Source organism: Myxine glutinosa, chromosome 1 (assembly GCF_964187855.1).
Source record: "Myxine glutinosa chromosome 1, kmMyxGlut1.1, whole genome shotgun sequence".
NCBI classification, from domain to species: Eukaryota; Metazoa; Chordata; class Myxini; order Myxiniformes; family Myxinidae; genus Myxine; species Myxine glutinosa.
Window position 1 is genome coordinate 144,926,404 of NC_136261.1, and position 27,001 is coordinate 144,953,404.

Sequence of the window (27,001 nt, forward strand, 5' to 3'; positions counted from 1 at the left end):
GGAAAAAATTTGGGAATGTTGGAAAAAGTTCCAAACTTGGGAATTCTTTCCCGGACTAAATTTAGGAATTTTTTTCGATCCCGGACTTAGACCCAATTGCGAGTCCATGAATATCAATTTGGACGAGCCCCCAATTTCTGTTACGGGGTCCCCCCTGCCTTACCCCTGGTCTCGGTGGACCTCCGGACCCCGAGAGGGTCTCTGGCAGAAAGCTGTTTTAATCTCTCACTGGAACCCGCAAATGGAACAGTCGAGTCAAATGATGCAACCCCACCCGGTTATAAGCGAACCATAATATATTATATTGGGAAGCCGCTTCCGGTCCGGTCCTGAGAGGACGCTGGCGTCGCTTGCTCGCCGCTTCTCTGACTGGACCATTGTCCGTATCTTGCTTTTCTGGTGGTCGTGGCGGATTTTTGGCCATTGAGTCTGCCCTCTGCATGGTCCCGGCTCTGATCTGCTGCTCCAAGCTTCACCTGCTTGGCTCCTTCGCTGTTTCCTCGGGCCCGCTCCCGTGGGTTGTGCCCATTGTTTGCAGCGGTGGTGATGGCGGTTTGCCGCCGTGATCTTGATTAGCGGCGGCGGTCGTTTGCCGCTGCATTTGCCGCTTTGCCTCCTCAACCTTGGCCTCGTGCTCGTCTCTTCGCTCCTGTCTGCCCTCTGCATGGTCCCGGCTCTGCTCCGAGCTTCACCTGCTCGGCTCCTTCGCTGTTTCCCCGGGCCCACTCCCGTGGGTTGTGCCCATTGTTTCACTCCTCGACCTTGGCCTTGTGCTCGTCTCTTCGCTCCTGCTGGCATGGCTCTGCGGTACTCCACCGCAAGGCTTCTCCTGCTTAATACCCGCTCCACCCCATCATGCATCTCTGCAATCAAATCCAATGGACTCCTGCGTCGACCCAGGTACGTTCACCGTGGCTCCTGTCGTAAGTTTGTTTATTTACAATCGGGTCACTCCATCCCCGTCCTCTGGTCGGCTCAGCGCACTCCCACTCATCGTCCCAGCGCACCTGGTCACAACAACACACACAATCGCACCTACTGTCTGCGAACCCTGGCCAAATCACCTGAATTCATACCCGCCGTACAAAACAACATTAAGCTCACCCTGTTCAATACCCGGTCCCTCAACAACACATGCCTCATCCTGAACGACTACATCCTGGAAAATAAACTGGACTTTCTCTGTCTCACTGAGACCTGGCAACAACCTCTGGACGACTTCGCACTCAACCTCACCACACCCAATGGATATTCTTACATCAATAAACCACGCTCTGAGGGCCGAGGTGGTGGAATTGCCGTTATTCACCGACAAGACATCAGGACCAGCCTCATCTCCATCGCATCTGCTCCATCATTTGAACACCTGGCTTTTAAACTCTCTGGTCACACAGTCAGTCATGGCTGTTGTCTACCGCCCTCCCAAACCACACCCATCATTCCTGTCTGACTTCTCCTACTTTCTGACCCAGCTATGTTCCCTCTCCCCCTCAATCCTCCTCCTTGGTGATTTCAATATCCACATGGACTCCACTGACTCCACGATAACCACTGACTTCACTGATTTACTCACCTGCTTTAACCTCACTCAACATGTCAACTTTCCTACCCATAACCATGGTCACATTTTGGACCTTGTCTGCTCTACTGGACTAATTTTGCACCATCTCTCTGGCTCCGACCTCACTCTCTCTGACCACTTAGCCATCACTCTGACCATCAACATCCCCACCCCAGCACCAAGGCATTATCGCACTATCAACTTCCGTAAGCTAAACTCTCTTTCACCTACCTCATTCTCATCCACCCTCTCTGAAAAAATGTCCACTTCTCCCTTCGTTGACCTCCACACCCCTTCTGACCTCACTCACTACGACAACCACACTCTCTCCTCCTGCCTTGACCAGCTTGCGCCTATGAAAACCAAAACAGTTTCTTTCACCCATTCTGCTCCCTGGTTTACCCCTGAACGCCGCCTGATGAAAACTCGTGCTCACCAACTTGAAAGACTCTGCAATAAAACAGGTCTCACAGTTCACTCCCAGGCCTACAAGGACCACCTACAACACTACAAAGATGCACTCTCCCGTGCCCGCTCCACCTACTACTCTCAAATTATCCACTCTGGCTCCGGAAACCCAAAAGCACTCTTCTCTACAATAAACAAACTCCTCAGCCCCCCTGAACACCACCACCCAGTCATTCACAGTAGACAACTGCATCTCCTTCCTTTCATTCTTCCAACGCAAAATTGAAAACATCTACAACAGCTTGACCACCGCCGCACCCGCTCCCCCTCAAACCATGTGCTCCCCCTTATCCTGCCATCCCCTGTCTCAATTCTCCCCAGTCTCCCCTACTGACCTCTCTGAACTCCTCATAGGAATGAAAACTGCCACCTGCACTCTTGACTCCATCCCCTCCAGCTTTGTCAAGGCCTCCCTTCCTGCTCTCTCTCCACTTATCATTGCAACAATAAACTCCTCCCTGTCTACAGGCATCGTCCCACCGTCCCTCAAAATTGTGCTGTTACCCCCATTCTGAAAAAACCTGGACTAAACCCTGACACCCTAAATAACTTCAGACCCATCTCCAACCTACCCTTTCTGTCAAAAGTTTTGGAACGTGCTGTAGCCACTCAACTCAAACATCACCTCTCTGCCAATAACCTGTATGAAACATTCCAATCCGGATTCCGCTCCAACCACAGTACTGAAACTGCTCTCCTCAAAATCACCAACGACCTTCTCCTCTCCTCTGACGCTGGCAACCTCAACATTCTCATCCTCCTCGACCTCAGCGCCGCCTTTGACACCATCGATCACACCATCCTCCTCACCCGACTTGAAACCACCTTTAACATTACCGGCACTGCCCTCTCTTGGATTAAATCATACCTCTCTGACAGATGCCAGTTCATCTCCATCAATAACTGCAAATCCCCCACTGCTCCCCTCCCCCAAGGTGTCCCCCAAGGTTCAGTTCTTGGCCCCCTCCTCTTCATCCTTTACCTGTCCACCCTCGGTCACTTAATCCGCCGTATTGGTCTCCAATTCCACTGCTTCGCCGATGACATCCAGCTTTTCATCTCCACCAAGTCCATCTCCACCGCCACCCACTGTATCCTGACAAACTGCATCACTGAAATAAAATCCTGGCTTCAAATCAACTTCCTCAAACTTAACTATGATAAATCTGAAATAATCATCATTGGCCCAAAAACGCTCATAAAATCCACCCATAACTTTGCCCTCAACATCGACGGTATCCCAGTATCCACCTCCCCTCACATCCGGAATCTTGGCATCAGCTTTGACCAAACCCTCTCCTTCGACAAATACACTAAACAGATCACAAAGACAGCCTTCTTTCACCTGAAAAACATCGCCCGTCTCCGTCCATCCCTCTCCTCCGTGGCTGCAGAAACCCTCATCCACGCCTTCATCACTTCCCGTCTGGACTACTGCAATAGCCTCCTTTATGGTTCACCCTCAACAATCACCAATAAACTCCAATACATTCAGAACTCCGCTGCCCGTCTACTCACCCATTCCCGGACCCGTGACCACATTAACCCCGTCCTTTACAAGCTTCACTGGCTCCCCATCTCCCAGAGAATCCAGTACAAAATCCTCCTCTTGACCTACAAAACTCTCCATAACCTGGCCCCAACCTACCTGGCTGACCTCCTCTCCAGACACACTCCCACCCACAACCTCCACTCTGCTGGTACCAATCTCCTGACCCCCCCCCCCCCATCCGGACCAAATTCAGATCCTGGGGGGACAGGGCCTACTCCATCGCTGCTCCCACCCTCTGGAACTCACTACCTCACACCATCAGAGACTCCTCACTCACCACATTCAAAACATCACTCAAGACCCACCTGTTCAACACTGCATTCAACATTTAACCCGCAGCATCTAACCCCTGACTATCTCCTCTCCTTCTCCCTCCTTTGTGCTTTGAATATTTCCCTATTGATTCTTCTTTTTTGCAATTGTTTTTATGTTTTGCTATGCATTATGTTTTGCACTCTGTCAAAGCGTCTTTGGGCTTCCTGAAAAGCGCTATATAAAATAAATGCATTATTATTATTATTATTATTATTATAAATCCCACACAAAGAGCCATACCGCAATGGGGCAAGCCATACAGCAATGGGGCAATCACACACTTTCAAATCCTACGATAATATCCTTATCAAGCCCCTCAACCCCACACTCACGGCACCTCCCCCAATGTCTCTGCTCCACTCCAAGGCGAAGTCCCAATGTCTCTGTGCGCTCCTGCGATCGGGGAGTCGAGGCCCGATGGTCAATTGAGGCGTCGACGAGCGAGACGACCCCGAGGTCTCGTGCTGAGCCCCCAGCAGCACAGCGGTGGAGAGGAACCTCACCAAGATTCGAATTGAGGCGTCGACGAGCGAGACGACCCCGAGGTCACGTGCTCAGCCCCCAGCAGCACAGCGGCGGAGAGGAACCTCACAAAGATTCGAATTCAGGCGTCGACGAGCGAGACGACCCCGCGGTCACGTGCTCAGCCCCCAGCAGCACAGCGGTGGAGAGGAACCTCACAAAGATTCGAATTGAGGTGTCGACGAGCGAGACGACCCTGCGGTCACGTGCTCAGCCCCTAGCAACACAGCGGTGGAGAGGAACCTCACAAAGATTCGCTCCGATGTACACGTTGCGGTTCAACCCGCGAGCCTCTGTAGAATTCGCACGTGCCCCTCTCTGGTACGGCCGTTCCCGGCAATCCACCAGGGAATAATGCCCAGCCGACACGACGAAAGCCTGTTCCCTGCAGGGTGCTCGCTTGGCCAGAATGGCGCGTGGCTTTCGCTCCAGCTCTTCCGGTCTCGATCCGAATTATCCCACCACCTTTATCAGGAGCGCTTTTAACCCTTTTAACCACAACAAGCATCATCTGGAATCAACCATGAACAGGAACCACCATAATTAGGGCCGGTATCCGTAACAATATATATATATATATATATATATATATATATTGTTATATGTGTATATGTATATATATATACATACATACATATATACACATATACACATATACACATATACACATATACACATATACACATATATACATATACACATATACATACTGTACATACATACAGTCACGTGAAAAAGTAAGTACACCCCATGTAAAGTTTTGACTTTTTCAACATGCAGCTATTTGATCTTCGTTTCAACAATATTGAAAGTTAAAGGTGATATAACATAACAAATATCATGAAACATTTACATTTTGTAGTCCATTGTATAATTTAAATAAACATACATGCAAATTTTGCATGTGGAAAAAGTAAGTACACCCTTGGCTCTAATAGGTGGTATTGCCCCCTTTGGCAGAAACAACCTCAAGTAGGCGTTTCTTATAACTGTCTACCAGTCTCTGGCATCGACTGGGAGAAATTTTTGCCCACTCCTCCATGCAGAATTCTTTCAGCTGTGCGATGTTTGATGGTTTTCTTGCATGCACAGCTCGTTTCAAATCCCCCCATAACATCTCAATGGGATTTAGATCCGGGCTTTGACTTGGCCATTCCAGAACCCCCCATGTCTTTCTTTTCAGCCATTCCTTGGTGGATTTACTGCTATGTTTCGGGTCATTGTCATGTTGCAAGGTCCACCTTTGGTTGAGCTTCAACTCTCTGACAGATGGCCTCATATTATCCTCAAGCACCCTCTGGTACAATTAATTCAAAGTGGATTCTATGATGGTGAGCTGCCCAGACCCTGATGCAGCAAAGCTGCCCCAAACCATAATATTTCCAACACCATACTTTACAGTTGGTATCAGGTTCTTGTGGCCAAATGCTGTCTTTGGTTTTCGCCAAACATGTCTTCTGGTACTTTGGACAAATAGCTCTACCTTTGACTCATCTGTCCAGAGCACATTGTTCCAGAAGTGCTGGTCTTTGCCTAGGTGTTCATTGGCAAACTTTAGTCTTGCCCTGATGTTCTTTCTGGACAGTAAAGGTTTCCTCCTGGCACACCTCCCATGTAGATCAAATTTGTGCAGCCTCTTTCTAATGGTAGACTCGTGCACTTTGACATCAACAGTGGCAAGAGCTACCTGTAGGTCCCGTGATGACATTCTGGGATTCTTAGAGACTTCTTTCAGCATCTTGCGGTCTGCTCTCAGGCTGAACTTGCTGGGTCGGCGTGGCCTGGAGCTTTGCAGGCAATGCGGACATGCATGGCGATGACGTCATGACGTTCGCTCATTAGGTTGGAGAACTAGAGTGGTCCAGAAACCCTAGGCACATTTTGAAGAACGATAACTGCAACAAACACCTAAGTTTATTATTGCTCTTTGGTGCAAAACAAAACGTGATTACTCATTAATCAGTCGAATATACATGAAACAGATCAGTTCAAATGTTCAAACTGCACTTTGACACACTCTGACACGCAGTTCTGCATGTTTCAGTCGTTAAGGCAGCAGTCTCATTAAGGATTAATTGTTTCAAGTCTCTTAAGGTCGTAGGATTCCTCACATACACTTTGTGTTTGAGGAAACGTCAAAGGAAGTAATCACAGGGTGTTAGATCATAAGACCGCGGCGGCCATTCAACCGGACCACGACGGCCAATCCATTTGTCTGTAAAGTTCAAATCAAGAGCCTGGCGTATAGCCGTATACTGGCAGCATAATGAGCAGGCACACCATCATGCATGAACCCACATTTGGCCATCATTGAGTGGAAATACATGCTGCTCTTACATTCAAAGGTAATTTGCAGCATTCACATTTTCTTTGAAAATGTTGGTCCATCAATGCCTCCAGAAGAAATGCCTGCCCAGACGGACGCACTCGCTTGATGGTTCTGTGATTGACGGTTGTCTACTCGGCTGAAGACACACTAGCTTGAAGGTTGTCTACTGCTCATATTATGACGATTCACAGAACCAGATAAAGTAAACTTGGATTCATCTGACCACATGATCCTAATCTGCAAATCATTGTCCATATCTATTAACCCAAGCAATATCTCACATGCCTCAACGTGCCTGTCAAAATCATCCTCAGATCGTTGGTGAATTAATCTGGGTATGTATGGTTTCACATTAATGTCTTTTAACATTCTTCGAATCAATGATTGGCTGATGTTGGGTGACGTTTGATAAACGACGAGTTGATAATGGTGTGTTACTGTTGAGTTGTTGAATGACAATTCTGCTTTCCTCAGTTCGAACAGTACGAGGCCTACCTGGTGACTGTTTTGGAAGAATGCTGCAGGTTTCATCAAACTGCTTGTTTTTTCTGCCGATGGGTCTTCTGTCAATTGTGTCGGCGCCACATTCTTTGACAAGTGGACTGTGAATTTCAGCCAAATTTCCAGATACAGAATACAAGCGTACAGCACAAAATTTTTGTCTCACTATATCCTCCGTCATATTCGGGCGTCTAATTCACAATGAACTGAACTAATGCAAAGACAAACGTGTGCAGCACAATGAGCAAAGCTCACCCCAATCCACATCACGTGATGCACCTCACCCTGTTGCGTATCACGTTATGCCTGTGCGAGTGTGCGTGTTGAAGCAGTCACATCCATTGACGAGAAATCATGTTTTTTTTTTTTGCACCAATGAACAATAATAAACGTAGTTGTTTGTTGCAGGTATCGTTCTTCAAAATGCTGAGATAGATCCATGTCGTGAGTTTTATAAGCACCTGGTCGAACTCTGACAGTGTACAAGAGATTTATTAATTATAAATATAATACATGCATGGGAGATGCTGAAGTGGCGTGTAGGACAGTAACGCCAGTATGGATGACATCAGTCATTACAATTATGCACAGCCCACACCAACATCTCTGTGAGCCACAACCCTTGTCGGCTTTGTATACTTTCCCCCAGGACAAAGGAACTCAAGGACACAGACTGCTGCCGCGAAGAGAAATTGTACAAAGTTGGCAAGTCAAAGCCTCATCGGGAAAGAATGTTTTGCAAGGTCAAACATGCGATATGGTCAACAGTTGATACTGTTGCGGATCTCGCCGCCGGCCTTCTCCCCTTACCAAGGGGGGATTAGTCCCCTTGTCTTTGACTGGCCGACGGGACCCGGGACCTATGACGTCCTTCCCGGACAGCGCGAAATAGGGTATTAGGACTAGAATCGCTATTACCTAATTACTCGCGCTGCACTGAAACGAGGAAATAAGCCCCGCACGAACCACGCGTGTTGAGACGCGAAGCGGTGCATACACGCGATCCGTGCCGTTTTGTTGGTGAACCCGGTTCGAGCGATCTTATTCGTGCCACGCTTAGTCAATGGATAAATCACAAAAGCGGTCGAATTGGAAAAAGGAAGAACATGTTTATTTACACTATTTACAATGATTCCAGAAGAAGAAGACACAGTGCAGCCTTATACAGTCTTAACTTAATACCCAGGACAAACGGCCCGTCACACACACAATCACCTGGGGTTTGCAGCTGCGGGATGATGGTCCGCGTCCAAGGATGGCTCCCGTGCAGCTCCCTCCGTTCTCCGGCTCGTCCCGTGCAGATGGTAAGTAGAGAAGGCAGGAGCTCTCCGCGTGTTGTTTGGCGCACAAGGGTTAATACGGGGCGATTTGGTAGGGAGCGGACTTCGGCGGTTAGCGGTTATCACTGGCGGCTATTACCGCGTTTACTCGCATGGCTGAGGTAGGCGCTATTCGCCACCGGCATGTCTGGCTGCAGCCGTGTACTCAACGCCTCTTCTTCCTCTCCTCTGGCGCGTATGTTATACTGCGCGAGTTACAGTTCAATGCCCCCAAAGCGAGTGATGCAAGTCAAGCTCTCTACACACAAGTCTTTTCACCAATGCCGTGTGCACGCGAGTCCTCCAGCGCAAGTCCTTCTCATAAGTCCTCCCCCAACAAGTCCTGACCAAGTCCTCTCAAGGGCTTTGTGCAATGACTTATATAGGCACGCCCCACGAACCTTCTAGAACTCACCAGACGCTCCGCTCCACGCCCTCTCATGCCATGCCGTTAGAGCCCTGGTTGGCTGGTGGCTCTTACCGTCATCGCCTCTGACGCTCCGCCTTGACCCCGACCCCGCGCTCCTCCTCCTTCTCGGGCCTAACTCGTGTTACTCGACTAGTGAGCGAGCAAAGGGCAGCAAAATGCCGTGGGCAGCCAAAGCGTAATAACTCAGCGGGTCAGCCAAATGGGGTGCGGGATCAATTATTCCCATAGAGGTGGAATTGGAGGGTGGACGCAAAAATTAAACGGGACCTAAACTCATGTCTTTACACAACGCAGGTATCAATAGGGAGATGGCCTACACTTACACATACTATGACATAACTAATACTACAGGTGGCCAACGTGTTGCTCATGGACTAACTATGGGGGGGCAACCCTTTAACCTTTAATGATCAATATGTGCAAATCTCAAAACCGTAGCAATACTTTAGTCAGACGCCAATGAGAATAGGTCACAGTGTGTCGCTGCTGTCACCATCAGCAGCATAGGGAATTCAATGAAATTCCCTATATATATATATATACAGTATATATATATATTTTAATGGAATATATATATCATCTTCACAAGTTTATATCTTACCTTTTCCTTTCCATTTTTATTTTCAGGTGCTGTCTGGTGGGGCTGTTATTGTGCGGGGCCAACCTCGTGGTGGTCCACCACCTGAGCGTCAAATCAATCTCAGTAATGTTCGTGCACCCACACTGGCTCGACGTGCTGCGGTGGGCCAGGTGGAGGCACGTGATGTACCAGATGAGGTGATGATAACTGACACTGAGTGTGATCACGGATTTGTTTACTCATTTACTGACAGAGTTGCATGAAGGGTACATTTTGATCGCATGTTTTTGCTGCCTTATCGATAAATAACCATAAATACCAGGGATGACAGTTTTCACAAAACCAAACATCCTTTGTTAATCTGTTCCTTCACGATTTTTGTATTTCTTCTCTATTCTGTGCTTATTCTAATGCTGTCATAGTTTATTCTCCAGATTTGAATGGAAAGTACTTTCATTCATTGCTAAAACATGTTAAGTAACCCGTTACTTTACTAAAACAGACACTTGGATTTACTTATGGGAGGTCATGTTTTCCAATGTTGGAGTACAGTACTATGAAGCAGTTTCTGATTGGGTGGATGAGAGAAGTGAAGTGGACGAGGAATATCGACACTTTAAGTTCCTTATAAATATTATAAAATACAAATAACGAGAGCTTCCAGGGAAGCAGAACTCAACTGAACTGACTGGACAACTTCACACCAAGTTTGATGAAAATCCATAAATATTTGTGGACGTTAAAGTCTTAACGTCGTTTCAGAGCTGAAAACAATATGGCGGCCATTTTGTGACGGATCGGGTTGGAATGCAATAGCAACCTACCTTGTGTGGTAACGGTTAAACATTCTAAGTTTGATCAAAATCTGTTCATATTTGTGGACGCTAGAGTGGTAACGTCGTTTTCATGACCAAAAACAAAATGGTCGCCGATGTCCGCCATTTTTCAACGGATCGGGCTGAAATGTAATACCAACCTGGTCCTTGGGGTAAGGATGCTGCATGTCAAGTTTGATCAGAATCGGTTGATATTTGTGGACGCTGGAGTGTTAACATCGAAAAGTTGACAGACGACAGACGACGGACGCCGGAGGGTTATAGTATGTGATGAACTCAACTGGACGGTAGTCCAGTTGAGTTCATAAATAACACAATCATTTCCCCCAAACAGGTGGCTGGGGGAAATGGTTGTGTTATATTTATCCTTATGAAATTATGTCGAAGGAGAGGGTTTGGTCAAAGATGATGCCAAGATTCCGGATGTGAGGGGAGGTGGATACTGGGAAACCATCAATGTTGAGGGCAAAGTTATGGGTGGATTTGGAGAGCGTTTTTGGGCCAATGATGATTATTTCAGATTTATCACAGTTAAGCTTGAGGAAGTTGATTTGAAGCCAGGATTTTATTTCAGTGATGCAGTTTGTCAGGATAGAGTGGGTGGCGGTGAAGATGGACTTGGTGGAGTGAGTTCATAAATAACACAATCATTTCCCCCAAACAGGTGGCTGGGGGAAATGGTTGTGTTATATTTATCCTTATGAAATTATGTCGAAGGAGAGGGTTTGGTCAAAGATGATGCCAAGATTCCGGATGTGAGGGGAGGTGGATACTGGGAAACCATCAATGTTGAGGGCAAAGTTATGGGTGGATTTGGAGAGCGTTTTTGGGCCAATGATGATTATTTCAGATTTATCACAGTTAAGCTTGAGGAAGTTGATTTGAAGCCAGGATTTTATTTCAGTGATGCAGTTTGTCCTGAGGTCGAGGAGGATGAGAATGTTGAGGTTGACAGCGTCAGAGGAGAGGAGAAGGTCGTTGGTGATTTTGAGGAGAGCAGTTTCAGTACTGTGGTTGGAGCGGAATCCGGATTGGAATGTTTCATACAGGTTATTGGCAGAGAGGTGATGTTTGAGTTGAGTGGCTACAGCGCGTTCCAAAACTTTTGACAGAAAAGGGTAGGTTGGAGATGGGTCTGAAGTTGTTTAGGGTGTCAGGGTTGAGTCCAGGTTTTTTCAGAATGGGGGTAACAGCAGCAATTTTGAGGGATGGTGGGACGATGCCTGTAGACAGGGAGGAGTTTATTGTTGCAGTGATAAGTGGAGAGAGAGCAGGAAGGGAGGCCTTGACAAAGCTGGAGGGGATGGTGTCAAGAGTGCAGGTGGCAGTTTTCATTCCTATGAGGAGTTCAGAGAGGTCAGTAGGGGAGACTGGGGAGAACTGAGACAGGGGTTGGCAGGATAAGGGGGGGCAGGTGGTTTGAGGGGGAGCAGGTGCGGTGGGGGTTAAGCTGCTGAAGATGTTGTCAATTTTGCTTTGGAAGAATGAAAGGAAGGAGATGCAGTTGTCTACTGTGAATGACTGGGTGGTGGTGTTCAGGGGGCTGAGGAGTTTGTTTATTGTAGAGAAGAGTGCTTTTGGGTTTCCAGAGCCAGAGTGGATAATTTGAGAGTAGTAGGCGGAGCGGGCGTGGGAGAGGGCATCTTTGTAGTGTTGTAGGTGGTCCTTGTAGGCTTGGGAGTGAATTGTGAGAACTGTGACAAATACACCAAACAGATCACAAAGACAGCCTTCTTTCACCTGAAAAACATCGCCCGTCTCCATCCATCCCTCTCCTCCACGGCTGCAGAAACCCTCATCCACGCATTCATCACCTCCCGTCTGGACTCCTCCCCCCTCCCCCTCCCCCCCCTCTCCTCTCCCCCCCTCTCCTCTCCCCCCCTCTCCTCTCCCATCCCTCCCCCTCCCCCTCCCCCTTCCCCTCCCCTCCCCCCTCCCCTCCCCCCTCTCCTCCCCTCCCCCCTCCCCCTCCCGCCTCCCCTCCCCCCTCTCCTCCCCTCCCCCCTCCCCCTCCCCCTCCTGCTCCCCCTCCCCCCTCTCCTCCCCTCCCCCTCCCCTCCTCTCCTCCCCTCCCCCTCCCTCTCTCCCTCCCCCCTCTCCTCCTCTCCCCCCTCCCCCTCCCCCTCCCCTCCCCCTCCCCCCTCTTCTCCCTCACGTTTATACACGGAATGCCGGGTACTTCCCCCCCTCTTCTCCCCTCCCCCCCCCCTCCTCCCCTCCCTCCCCTCCTCCCCCCCCCCCCCCTCGTTCCCCTCCCCTCCCCTCCCCTCCCCCGCCCGGCAATGCCGGGTACTTCTGCTAGTCACCAATAAAATCCAATACATTCAGAACTCCGCTGCCCGTCTACTCACCCATTCCCGGACCCGTGATCACATCACCCCCGTCCTTTACAAGCTTCACTGGCTCCCTATCCCCCAGAGAATCCAGTACAAAATCCTCCTCTTGACCTACAAAGCCCTCCATAACCTGGCCCCATCCTACCTGACTGACCCCCTCTCCAGACACACTCCCACCCGCAACCTCCGCTCTGCTGGTACCAACCTCCTGACCCCCCCCCCCACCCCCCCATGCGGACCAAATTCAGATCCTGGGGGGACAGGGCCTTCTCCATCGCTGCTCCCACCCTCTGGAACTCACTACCTCACACCATCAGAGACTCCTCCTCACTCACCACATTCAAAACATCACTCAAGACCCACCTGTTCAACACTGCATTCAACATTTAACCCACAGCATTTAACCCCTGACTATCTCTTCTCCTTCTCCTTCCTTTTGCTTTGATTATTTACCTGTTGATTTTTGTCTTTTTGCACTTGTTTTTTTGTTACCTGTCAAAGCGCCTTTGGGTTTCTTGAAAAGCACTATATAAAATAAATGTATTATTATTATTATTATTATTATTATTATCCTGTTTGTGCTAATGAATCAAAAAGTTTCCCCCCAACATCTCCAACAGGAGGATACAACTATCTTTTGCATACACTCGACGGGATGTGAAGACTTTATTTAGCATTTATGATAGCTCAAATGGCAGAGCACTGGTGCAGTTCACCAGAGGACCTGGGTTCAATTCCTGCTCTGGCCATGTAATTTTCCCACATATATAAATTTAATTATTTATAATCCTGTTCATTAATGTCATATATATATATATATATACAGTATATATATATATATATATATATATATATATATATATATATATATATATATATATATATATATATATATATACATACATATATATACATACATACAGTCATCCCTCGTTTATCGCGGGGGTTACGTTCCAGAACCCCCCGCGATAGGTGAAAATCCGCGAAGTAGAAACCATATATTAATTTTATTATTTTTATATATTTTAAGCCTTTAAAAACCCTCCCCATACTCTTATAATTTATAAACCTTTCCCACGCTCTTATAAACCCTTTCTACACTCTTAAATACACTTTTGAGACCCATCCTTACGTATTAGAAAAATATTTGTACGTGTATATTGTTACAGACACGACTTTGATGTTAAGGTGGGCCGAGCGGAATGGCCGTCGTGTCCGCACAAATTACCCGATTGTACTCGAACGTTGACGAAGCCGCGCCACGCTGGCTCAATAAGGAAAAAGAAGACACACGGCTGAATTATAATGACAGACACCAGGGATACGGTTCTCAAGACCTCCGGAGGAGATTATATTCGTGCGGAAGGTCAGATTACAGGGACGAGAGGTACAACATAGAAAGACAAGCACTTAGACACAATCTTATATTATTCCCCAACAGACGACAGGCAAACGGGACAAGGCTGACTCACACGGGGGTTGATGGCAGGAAAGCGGTTGTCGATGGCTCCAGGTCCTCCTGGGCTCAGGGCAGGATCGACCCGGTCCGGTCCAGAGATGCGGAAGGTTGCACAGCGCTCGAAGTGGCGTCTTTTCGTCTCAAGCTGGGGGCGCATCTGACGTCACATCCGGCGCGTGGCCGCGTATATCCGGCGGGGAGTGACACGCCCTCGGCTCGTTAGCTCCGCCTCGTGGAATCGGCACGTTGCTTCTCATTGGGTGCGTGCGGGGGGTTTACCAGGCTCCGCCCTTGACGAGGAGCTGACAAGGAGCCCCTTCGTGGTAACCCCGTGGAGCGCATGGTCTGGAGCGCATCGTCTGGAGCGCATTGTCGATGGCGGCGAACCGAGCCGGTGGGAGGACGCACACTCCCCCCCGCGCAGCGCCGTGCCCCTCTGTTGTTGTAGACGGGGAAGAAGATGGGAGGAGGTATGGGAAAGGTCCTAAACTCACTACTGGTGCCATATAATCACATTCTGGTGCAACGAAGAGTCATAATTAATGGAAACGAGGCCTTAACTGACATAGACTAAGAATAACTAGCAAGATGTCCGAAAGTTGTCTACGTGTGGTGCGGTGGACCTGGGCACGACATTTAATGGGGGAATAAGGGGAAGGTCGGCTCTACTGATTGTTGTTTACAGACAATGGGACTAGGGAATGGGGGATTGGGGATAGTTGGAGAGTATTGGGGAAAATAGGGGAATATTTACAAGCGGATATGGAGGCCAAATTCCATATTCGCAACATTGCACCCTTCTCTACCCTCGGGGCGTCCCGACCCGATAAATTTTTACCTACTTTAGTGTGGCACGCAATGTAGTTCCCTCTACTATTAACTCTACCCTGAGTGCGACAGTTTTACAGATATTCACAAATGAGTAAATATGTCCCCCTGCGACGTTGCACCCTTCTCCTCTCAGAAACACACCCACAGGATAACCGAATCCGGAAAGAATTCTCAAACTAAACATACAGCCGGTAGGGAGCATTATTTACACAAGACTACGCTGATATTTACACTACGATCCAGGACCTGTTTTTGGAGGAACACATGCAGATGTTATGCATAGAGAGAGCACGCTTGCCAGCATCGATACACCAACCCACGAGTGCTCTGTGGCCGACGGCCTTTAATAACGTGCAGAGCACCCCTTCCCGAGCATCAAAAGCACCACCCCACCACCAATCGGTGCAGTCACCATTGTTCATTGGAATAAAAATAAATTCGACAACCCCTAACCCTGCAGGTGTCTCTTGCTCTTCTTGTGGTGCACTTGGTGTTAACTAAAAGTGGTTCACCTGTATGGCATAGGTGCCACGTTGACCCATAGGTCCATCCCCGGGTGGTGCTTGGCCGCAAACGAACTGCGGTCCATTGTGGGTGGCCACAAACATTGCGGTCCATATGGTGTATCGATCCCGGCAGCAAACAGCGAAAGTGCAGCCCCACAACTGCGCAGCCAGCACCTCTCTCTCCTCTCTCTCTACCCCAAAGCCAGATCCTCGGAGGTGGGAGACAAAAGAAGCAGACAAGTGAGTAAGGTGGTAAGGGCGCAAAAGTGCACGCAATGTAAGGTGATGCACACTGGGGGCACATGGGAACCAGGTGAGACAGGTACGTTCCTATCGTACGCCCCCCCCCCCCCCCACCAGGTAACCTACATGGCCCCTCCCTTACCCCTTACTGTATCCACAAAACACAACACTACCCATAAACATCTACTTTACAAATCAACAAACATCCCTACTGTCTTCCCCGTTCCTCCCATAAACCAAATTTGTCTTCTCTCCCTCCTAACCAATCAAATTTGCCATTTTCAACTCTCATCAAAATTTGCCATCTCCAACTGCACATCAAAATTTGCCATTACCAATTCATCATCAGTCCCTCCTAGGGAGGGAGAGATGGAATCACCCCAATGTCTCATCCACGTCGTGATGCGTCTCACAAATCCACACAGCGATTCATCTCCTGCAACAAAACAAAGAAAACACAGGTGTGGAGTCATCATCATCACCACAGGTAAGTGGCTGCGTATGGTGCGACAGGTTCATCAATCCTAACTATTTCCTAAATGACTTTAACAACTTTACACTACCCGGGGTCTTTCTCCGGCCAAACCATTGGCCCTCTTACACTATGGGTTCTAAAAACCAATTCCCATTGGCCAAACTGTGGTGCTCTTCAATTTGGGGTCTCACTCCCCCGATTCATCTCCCGGTGCCCTCGTACAATTTCTGGGCTGCGACGTGTACCTCTCCCAGTGGGTCTACCCACCTGCACACCTCCACCACTGCAGTTGCCTCCGAGCTTACCTGCTCCTTACCCTAACCTAACTACCAGGGGAAGGCCCTCTGGCACTCTCCCCACTCGGTGCCCTCTCTGGCACTGGGCTACCCGGGTCCATCCTCCGGATCCTCGGGCCCCCACTCACAACTACCGGCTCCCAGAGCCCACCTGCGGCCTCACCTGGCCGACATCCTCACAGTGGTGGAGTGCCCAACCAACTACACACACTAACAGGCTACACGCCCAGCCATTTCCACAACACTAATGCACCCATCCACAACACCATTCTGCAACCGCACCACAAATGCCAATATCCAACCACAATTTACCTGTACCCTCTACCTAACACTTACACTACCCGCCCCGGGTATCCGTGATGGGGGTCCACTCTTCCCCCATCCACACCTTCGCACCATGCACACCACTCCGTACCACTTACTCCAACTCTCTCCACACACCTGTACTTGCACACCTGTGCTCTCACACCTGGTGCCACCTGCACCCTTCTCTCCCCAAGCGCATTCGCGCTGATCCACACACTCACTACTCATACACTGCTCCACACACCTGTCCAGTTGCACACCTGTGCAATCACACCTGTTCAATTCTCACACACACACGGCATCATCTCAGCTAACTACTCCCTTCTGAAACTTGCGCTTCCCAGTCGTCCCTTTAAACTATTGCGCTCCCACGTCATTATCATCCATACTAATCTACCTGCGTCCCCACTACAGGTATCAGTCACTAACTAAACTTAACGTTACCTAAGGTCATCTTCTCTAGATCCCTACACACAATATCCTAACCCACCCGGGCTAGTTTTCACTGCCATACACCCCATAATCTATTGCTCCTTTGCCCCCCACATGGGAAGGATGGTGGATTTGCCATCCCACCACATCGGGGGTCTCTCACTACCAATTTTGCACATCAAATTTCAACAAATTAAAAATTTGCCAATCACTGTACCATTACCAATCATCACTCTGCCAATCCTTTGCCAATCATCAAATTTCGCCTTTTTCTAATTTCGGGGCCAAAACACTAACCTCATCACCCAGTCTACTCACTAATACCTCTCGGTGCGCCAATTCCCGTCCAAAGCCCGGCTTTGTAAAGCCAAGCCATGAATGCGGGTTGTTCTGTGCCAGCGGCTGGACACGTCCCGCATTCGGTGCAGGGACGGGGGCTTACCCGTGCCGAGATCCCACGCACCATCTCGGCACGGAGCCATCCAATGTCCCGCTCTCGACCTGCCGGCACGTCTCACCAAAAAGTGGTCGCCATGACGACCCTTTCTATCGGGCTGCCAGCTCCGCCTAGTGGAGCATGGACGCGGCCGTTCAAAGCGAGGCCCGGCACGCACCGAGGGCCTGCTTCGGCTAAAAGTCGCTCTAACCTCTAACCCGTGTAACGTCGATGCTTCACCTGGACGCTTACACCCCGCAGCCCGTTCCTTGCTCACACATCCAGCCGTCTCCATGCTCCTCGTACCTTTCCTTACACACCTCGGTACTCTCATTCCACTCACAGCCTTGGTCACACACCTGACCACCGAACACTGTGGCACACATTCGTTGCTCGCACACCTCACCAATACACCTCTTCGCGCCCCCTCCTCTGTCACCTCCTCTGTGACAATCACAGGTGTGCTCTCATTCGCACACCCAACCACGTGCCTCACCACCAACTCCAGCGTGCATTCCCACTCACGCTCTACCATTCCAGGTGTGCATCCTTCCATCCCAGGTGTACATCCTCGCTCACCTGTCACAACCAGCTCACTCTCCTTGTCACTCTCACTACTCTCACCTCCATTCTTGACAGCGCACTCACCCTTACTCTTGACAGCGCACTCTTTCCTCATGCACCTGTCCGTCACACACCTTTCTCGCGCACACTCTCCCGTTACACCCTCTGTAACACTCACCACAGGTGGACACTCTTCCTTACTTCTGACAGCGCACTCTTTCCTCATGCACCTGTCCGTCACACACCTTTCTCGCGCATACTCTTGCGCACACTCTCCCGTCACACCCTCTGTAACACTCACCACACCGCGCTTCCACGTGCTTCCTCGCACACGCGCTACGACCGACTCACTCTCGCCAGCACACTCACTCCTCGGCGTGCACTTTTTCCTCACACACCCCAGAGTCGGACTTTCTCGCACACCTCCTTTTTCGCACACCAGACCTGTCGCACACTTCACCAACGGCCTCTCACGAACACCCGGGTCTATCTCGACCCCCAAGCTTATTAAATCACCTGGCGCATCATACGCACGACCATATTGGTCACCACTTACACCGGGTTCTCTTTCTCTTCGCTTCTCCTCCATCACCTGCGAATCCCTCATCCGGTTAATGAGCACATCATCACGATCCGAACACAGACTTTGGACCAATTCTTTTACTTCCTCCTTTATCTCTTTCTTATCCTCTCTCCGTCGCTTCTTAATTTCGCTCACCCCTTCTTCCACTTCTTCTAATTTTTGCTTCATTTCCTTCATCTCTTCGTGCGCCCCTTTAAGTTCTTCCTCTAACTCCACTTTATTTTTTTCTATGTGCTCCCGCACCTCCCGCTCTTTAACCTCCATCACCTCTACCACCTTGTCCATTTTCCTCGTCAGGTTCTCATGTACCGTCTGACACTCTTTTTTAATTACCCCTACGTCCTTTTTTATCTCCTTCTGTGTCGATTTTAAACCCTCTATTACCGCTGTGTTCTTCTTTACCTGGTCCCCCAACTCCTTTTGTCCCACTGTCAGTTGTTCTACTCCCAGCGTCAACTCCTCTATACCCCCTTGCAATTTTACAGTCCCCTTTCTCACCTCCTTCTCCATGCGCTCCTTACAGTGCCTCACCTCCTCGCGCACTCCTCCGACCTCCTCACTCACACCTCTTCTGATCTCTTCTCCCATCACTTGCATCTCCTGCCCAGATGCCACCCTCATCTGCTCCATTTCCTCCCTGTGAGCATCCAGTTTGGTTTCTACCCCCATTCTGACCCCCTCTATCTGCTGCCCCATTTGGTTAACTTCCCTTTCCGCTTGGTCCCTCATGTCCCTCAATTTGCCTTCCATGGTGTTTTCTAACCCCTCTAACCCTTTTTGCATCCCTTCCATTTGATTCTCTTGAGCGGCCATTCTGTTTTCTACCCCCGTTAACCCCTCCTGTATTTCCCCTAATCTATCGTCTAATTTCCCAAATTTCATGTCTAATCCCTTAAAATTATTGTCTAATCCCTTAAAATTATTGTCTAATCCCTTAAAATTATTGTCTAATCCCTCACTGGTACCCCTCGCTTCGTCCCTCATTACCCCCATTTGGTTTCCCAACCGCTCACTATCAGCCCTCATTCCCACCATTTGTTCCATAAGGGCCCTCATTTGCAGGAGGAAAAGGTTCGAATCCACCAGGGGCGCTGCCGCGGGCGTGGACGCCGTGGCCACCTCGTGCGTGACAACGCTATTTTGCGACCCTGCCGCCCTCACTGCTTCGCTCTCCTCGCGTCCCTCAATTTGGTCCTGGACCGACCCTGCTTCACTCTCCCCTACCGGACCCCAGCCGTCTTGATCCGCCATAGCGCGACTTTCAAAATTCGAGTTTCGTAACACCAATCCAAATTTTGCTGTTATAATTTCGTCGAGCGCAGTAACCGCGGGACCGCGCTCCGGATCGATTTGGTCGAGCGCCGTACGCGCTCCGGCTCGATTTTCCCTCCCAAAATTTGGGCCTAACTAATTTAGTCCCGGGTCCGAATCTCACTCCTCGACACCAATTGTTACTCTAATAGTACAATTGGTGTTCCAAAATTTGGGCTAAATAAATTTAGTCCCAGGTTCGAATCCAACTCCTGACAACCAATTGTTACAGACACGACTTTGATGTTAAGGTGGGCCGAGCGGAATGGCCGTCGTGTCCGCACAAATTACCCGATTGTACTCGAACGTTGACGAAGCCGCGCCACGCTGGCTCAATAAGGAAAAAGAAGACACACGGCTGAATTATAATGACAGACACCAGGGATACGGTTCTCAAGACCTCCGGAGGAGATTATATTCGTGCGGAAGGTCAGATTACAGGGACGAGAGGTACAACATAGAAAGACAAGCACTTAGACACAATCTTATATTATTCCCCAACAGACGACAGGCAAACGGGACAAGGCTGACTCACACGGGGGTTGATGGCAGGAAAGCGGTTGTCGATGGCTCCAGGTCCTCCTGGGCTCAGGGCAGGATCGACCCGGTCCGGTCCAGAGATGCGGAAGGTTGCACAGCGCTCGAAGTGGCGTCTTTTCGTCTCAAGCTGGGGGCGCATCTGACGTCACATCCGGCGCGTGGCCGCGTATATCCGGCGGGGAGTGACACGCCCTCGGCTCGTTAGCTCCGCCTCGTGGAATCGGCACGTTGCTTCTCATTGGGTGCGTGCGGGGGGTTTACCAGGCTCCGCCCTTGACGAGGAGCTGACAAGGAGCCCCTTCGTGGTAACCCCGTGGAGCGCATGGTCTGGAGCGCATCGTCTGGAGCGCATTGTCGATGGCGGCGAACCGAGCCGGTGGGAGGACGCACACTCCCCCCCGCGCAGCGCCGTGCCCCTCTGTTGTTGTAGACGGGGAAGAAGATGGGAGGAGGTATGGGAAAGGTCCTAAACTCACTACTGGTGCCATATAATCACATTCTGGTGCAACGAAGAGTCATAATTAATGGAAACGAGGCCTTAACTGACATAGACTAAGAATAACTAGCAAGATGTCCGAAAGTTGTCTACGTGTGGTGCGGTGGACCTGGGCACGACATTTAATGGGGGAATAAGGGGAAGGTCGGCTCTACTGATTGTTGTTTACAGACAATGGGACTAGGGAATGGGGGATTGGGGATAGTTGGGGAGTATTGGGGAAAATAGGGGAATATTTACAAGCGGATATGGAGGCCAAATTCCATATTCGCAACAATATATAGCTGTACAGTATATTTGAAAATACTGTAAATAGATACTGGGTAAGTATATCAATAATAGTTTTTACTGTACTGCACAGCAAAGAAGAGCATTACAGCTCTTCTGAAGGCGCCACTTCAGCAGGCGCCTCGTCAGGTGGTGCAGTATCTTCGTCGTCGTCCGGAACTTCTTTTCGTGCTGAAGACGTAGGCGTGTCTTCTTTCTTTTTTCGGGTGAGGAACATAGTGATGGGCAGTTGCTGGCGCTGCCTTTTCTTCTGGGCGAGGAGGTTTTTATAGACTTCAATGCCTCCGTCGATTACATTTCTGAACTTCAACGAACGAATCATCTGGGGGTCCCATTCTTCAGCCCTTTCCTTAAGTTATTTTGCCATTCTCACTAGGGTTGCGAGGCGTTCCAGTGATAGTCCTTCTTCTTCTTCATCCCCTGGACCCTCTTCCTCTTCTTCTTCCTCACTTGCTGACTTCGTCATCTCCGCCAGGTCTTCGTCCGTTAATGGATCTGAGTGGGTCTCGAGCAGCTCCTCAACGTCATCGGGAGTCATATCGTTGAAGCCATCTCCTCCTAGTAATTTTGCCAGCTTCACTGCCTTATCTACTGCAGAGTGGTGGACTTCGTCAGGAGAGAAACCCTTGCACACGTAATCGTGGACTACTTCTGGCCACAATTTTTTCCAGCAGGCATTCAAAGTTTCTGTCTTCATCTCCTTTATGGCCATCTGAATATTTTGCAGACACGTTGCAATGGTGTACTCACGCCAGTACGCCTTCAGCGAGAAGTTTTCGTCCGAGTCCATAGCCTCGACCAGGTGCTGCAGGGTGTTTCGCGCATAAAGTGCCTTAAATGCGCGAATGACGCCTTGATCCATGGGCTGTATCAGCGATGTGGTGTTTGGCGGTAAGAACTCTATTTGTACGCCATCATACGACAGGTCGAGTGCGTGACCTCCTGCATTATCCATGAGCAACAGCACTTTGAACTCGAGTCCTTTTTCTGCGAGATAAAGCTTGACCTCGGGAATGAAGCACTGGTGGAACCAATCCGATGTGAGGAGTTTCGTAATCCAGGACTTCTGGTTGTGCATCCAATACACTGGCAGCAGGTTCTTATTTTTGTTTTTGAGGACCCTTGGGTTTTTGGACTTATAAATAAGACCAGGCTTTATCATAAAGCCCGCAGCATTCCCACGCATTACTAAAGTCACCCGATCTTTGTGGGCCTTAAATCCAGGGGCTCTGGCTTCCTCGATCATGATGAAAGTGCGAGACGGCATCCGTTTCCAAAATAAGGCTGTCTCATCCATATTAAAAACTTGTTCAGGCTTATAACCCCCTTCCTCGATGATCGTCCTGAACGTCTCGTTCACGTACCCCTCGGCGGCAGCTTTATCAGCAGAAGCAGCTTCTCCATGCAGGACCACGCTCTTTAGCTTAAATCGTTTTTGAAATTTTTCAAACCAACCCTTGCTGGCATCGAATTTGGTTGGTTTGGTGGGAGATGCGGTCGATGGTTCGGATTCAGGGTCGTCGTCGCCAGCGCCTTCATCAAACTTGGCGTAAAGCTGCCTGGCCTTCTCACGGATAACGTTGGTATCCAGAGGGATATTCTTCTTCCTGCAGTCACTGATCCAAAGGGCCAATGCAGACTCCATCCTTACAATGGCCTTATTGCGTGAAGTTACCACCCTTTTCGCTGTCTGGTTAAAGGACACTGCTGCCGTCGCCCTTATATTCTTTTCGTCCTTCTTAATGTACCGGACCGTAGATTCATTGAGCCCATAATGGCGGCCTTCAGCCGCAAAGCTTCTCCCTTCCTTTAACATGTCGAGGAGTTTCACCTTCTCTACGATATTAAGCATCTTCCTCTGGCGCTTCGGTTCAGTGCCAGAACCCTTAGAAGACGCAGAACGTTTACCCGTCATCGTAGGGCTTGAAACAACTTCACAATTTTACACAAAATGCACAAAAACACAACACCGCAGGATACTGAACAGCGTGCTCTGATTGGTCGCGTCTCATCCATCTGCCAATAGTGTGCCGCGTACGAAATCATCTGGGCAAACGAGCGCAAGCAACCCAAGCTTGGTTTTCCATACGCGCGATTCTTTGTCTACTCATTTATAATGCGTATTTTATTTCGATTTGCTGTAATATTCTTTTAATATAGGTTTTAATTAATGTGTTATATTTTTATTTATATTATTATTAATTTTTTAGGCTAGAAAATGCTTATTTTACTGCAAAAATAATTAAAATCTAAAAAAATAAAAATACATGTAGGCCGCAGAATCCCGCGATATAATGAAAAATCCGATATATAATTTTACATATACCAGCGAGAAAAACCCGCGATGTACCGAAGCCGCGAAAAGTGAAGCGCGATATAGCGAGGGATTACTGTATATATATATATTTGTGCAGCGTCTGTTCAAGTTGTGTTGTGTTGTCACTGAACTAGTTTCTCAAACTTTTGTGAAATCGTACCAAACTTCTGGGATGCACATATCTCTCCCATCGGTATGTCCAAAGGGTATTAAAAAAAAAAAAAAAACATTCTTTTTTTTTTTTTGGGGAATTTTTTTTTTTTTCAACTTCAGTTGTTTATAAAATGTGATATCACGTATATTACAAATACATTTGTGCAAAATAATTGTTTGAATTATGATTGGTTTAAACCATGACAAAACGGCAACTCGGGTACAGTCATTTATCTATACTAGGACGTGCCCGTACGTGGGTGCCCGTACGTGCGTGCAAAAAAACATGCGTGCAAACAACAACAACAAAAAAAAACTTTGAAACCACGTGGCAGTAACGACCACAGAACCCCCCCCCTCTATTTACATGAAATGGTTTGGTTCATTCGCAAAGCCAAAGCGAACGGCGAACGGCTAAATCGCCATAGCTCGGTAACTACTTGTCCGATTAATATGAAACCTTGAAAAGGCACATCCTCGGGTCCCCAGCAATATACCTGGCAAGTTTCAAGTATATCGGACCCGTGGTTGTCGAGAAACAGCGGTCACAGACACACAGACACACAGACACACATACAGAGATTACTGGAATTATAGATAGATATCGACACATCTGGGCAGTGTCTGTGTTGTCACTTAACGACTCCCTCAGACTTTTGTTTCCGTGGTTGTGAAGTGTTTTGAATTAGTTGGTGATGAGGTGTTTTGAATTATGTGGTGGTGAGGTGTTTTGAATTACTTGGTGGTGAGGTGTTTTTAAATGACGTGGTGGTGAGGTGTTTTTAATTTCGTGGCTGTGAGGTGTTTTTATTACGTGTTTTATGGCTGAGGTGTTTTTATTACGTGTTTTATGGCTGTGAGGTGTTTTTAATTTCGTGGCTGTGAGGTGTTTTTATTACGTGTTTTATGGCTGTGAGGTGTTTTTATTACGTGTTTTATGGCTGTGAGGTGTTTTTAATTTTGTGGTGGTGAGGTGTTTTTATTACGTGTTTTATGGCTGTGAGGTGTTTTTATTATGTGTTTTATGGCTGTGAGGTGTTTTTATTACGTGTTTTATGGCTGTGAGGTGTTTTTAATTTCGTGGTGGTGAGGTGTTTTTATTACGTGTTTTATGGCTGTGAGGTGTTTTTAATTTTGTGGTGGTGAGGTGTTTTTATTACGTGTTTTATGGCTGTGAGGTGTTTTTAATTTCGTGGCTGTGAGGTGTTTTTATGGCTGTGAGGTGTTTTTATTACGTGTTTTATGGCTGTGAGGTGTTTTTAATTTTGTGGTGGTGAGGTGTTTTTATTACGTGTTTTATGGCTGTGCGGTGTTTTTAATTTTGTGGTGGTGAGGTGTTTTTATTACGTGTTTTATGGCTGTGAGGTGTTTTTATTTTCGTGGTGGTGAGGTGTTTTTATTACGTGTTTTATGGCTGTGAGGTGTTTTTATTACGTGCTTGATGGCTGTGAGGTATTTTCAATTTCCTGGTGGTGAGATGTTTTTATTACGTGTTTTTATGGTGGTGAGGTGTTTTGAATTACTTGGTGGTGAGGTATTTTGAATTACGTGGTGGTGCCGTGTTTTGAATTACTTGGTGGTGAGGTGTTTTGAATTACGTGGTGGTGAGGTGTTTTGAATTACGTGGTGGTGCCGTGTTTTGAATTACTTGGTGGTGAGGTGTTTTGAATTACGTTGTGGTGAGGTGCAATCGTCCCAAACTTCCAGTCTGCACCTACCCCTCCCCTATGTATGTGCTGAGGGGTTCTTTCTTGAAAAAAAAACATTCAACCTAAATCTTCAACCTAAATTGCCTATAAAAATGTAATATCACAAACACAACAAATACATTTGTGCAAAGTAATTGTTTGTATTATGATTGGTGAAAATCATGACAACACAGCAACTCAGGTACAGTCATTAGCCTCAGCTGAAATAAGCCCGTCCCTCAGTATCGACGCTTGGTGAGGTGAGTCAAGCTAGTATATATATATATATATTTATATATAGTGTTGTGGATATGAGGATTGTGTTTTTTTTTTGATTGCTTTATTCTGGACCCTCCTGCCTCCAGTTGTGTAGAAAGGTCAAAGGTCGTTCCGTAGTTATTTCATAAACACTCACGTTAGCCAATCATAGATTTCCCCCTTGTTGACAGTTATATCCTTATTATGTGTAGTAGGGTAAGGCCTTGTCTTCCATTAATTGACACCCCATTGCACCGAATTCAAATAAATAGATCCCCTTTTATTTTCAGTCCCAAAGCCCCATTCCCAAAGCCTCGATTGCCAACTGCATTCGCCGCCATTGCCATGTGCTCCGGCTCGGAGAAGAAGGGCGTGTCTCCACCTGGTTTGGTTTGAGAGGGCGGAGGAAGATCGATCGGGGAGGTTCAAAAAGGTTCAAGTGTGGGGCTATATATAACCCATGGGAGACGCCCCCACCTCAGATGAGTTCTGAGTGCTGCAAAGAGACGAGCTTCAAAGAGAAGTGCGCGAGGAGGGAAGAGAAGCGAGAAGGAAGCCTTGAGACAATGGCGACAGAAGCGCGGGGGAAGCCTTTAACACAAGTGCGCGAGAGAAGCGCGGGGGAAGCCTTGAGAGAAGTGCACGACGTCACCCGGCTCGCTCCCAGCCTGACGAGGCCCGGCTTGCTGTGCGCCCTGCCAAGCCTTCCAGCTTGTGGTCCGAGCTGAACCTTCCTCCCGGTCCAGCCAATCGTTCCTGCCTCCATTCCCCATTCGTGTGAGTCCGTCTTTGTTTGTTCTGTCCCTGGGTTAATTAAGACTGTAATAGATAAGCTAGCAATTTTCACTGTGTCACCTTTCCTCTTCTGTATTTTATTTTCTTATCCTTCCTTCTTCCTTGGTTTCTTTCAATTGTAGAACTAGTAAATAAATTATATTTGTATTTCTTACCCTTTGTCTTTCTTTCTTCTTTACATCCTTCGTTTTAGTCTTTTCCCCATTGAATATCTGTGGCGCGATTCGGCCAACGTTCAGGAATCGGGTTAGTCGGGGTAACTGTTCGGGCGTGGC

At 48.3% G+C, this 27,001-nt stretch overlaps 1 protein-coding gene across 1 annotated transcript in view; it reads left to right on the top strand.

The window, feature by feature from the left end:
• Window positions 1–27,001, top strand: part of SND1 (staphylococcal nuclease and tudor domain containing 1) — a gene marked incomplete in the record, with an annotated part of 904,817 nt that overhangs the window by 52,600 nt on the left and 825,216 nt on the right. Inside the window, 1 exon segment of the mRNA XM_078777892.1 lies at window positions 9,625–9,774. Coding sequence (XP_078634018.1) covers window positions 9,625–9,774 — 150 coding nt within the window.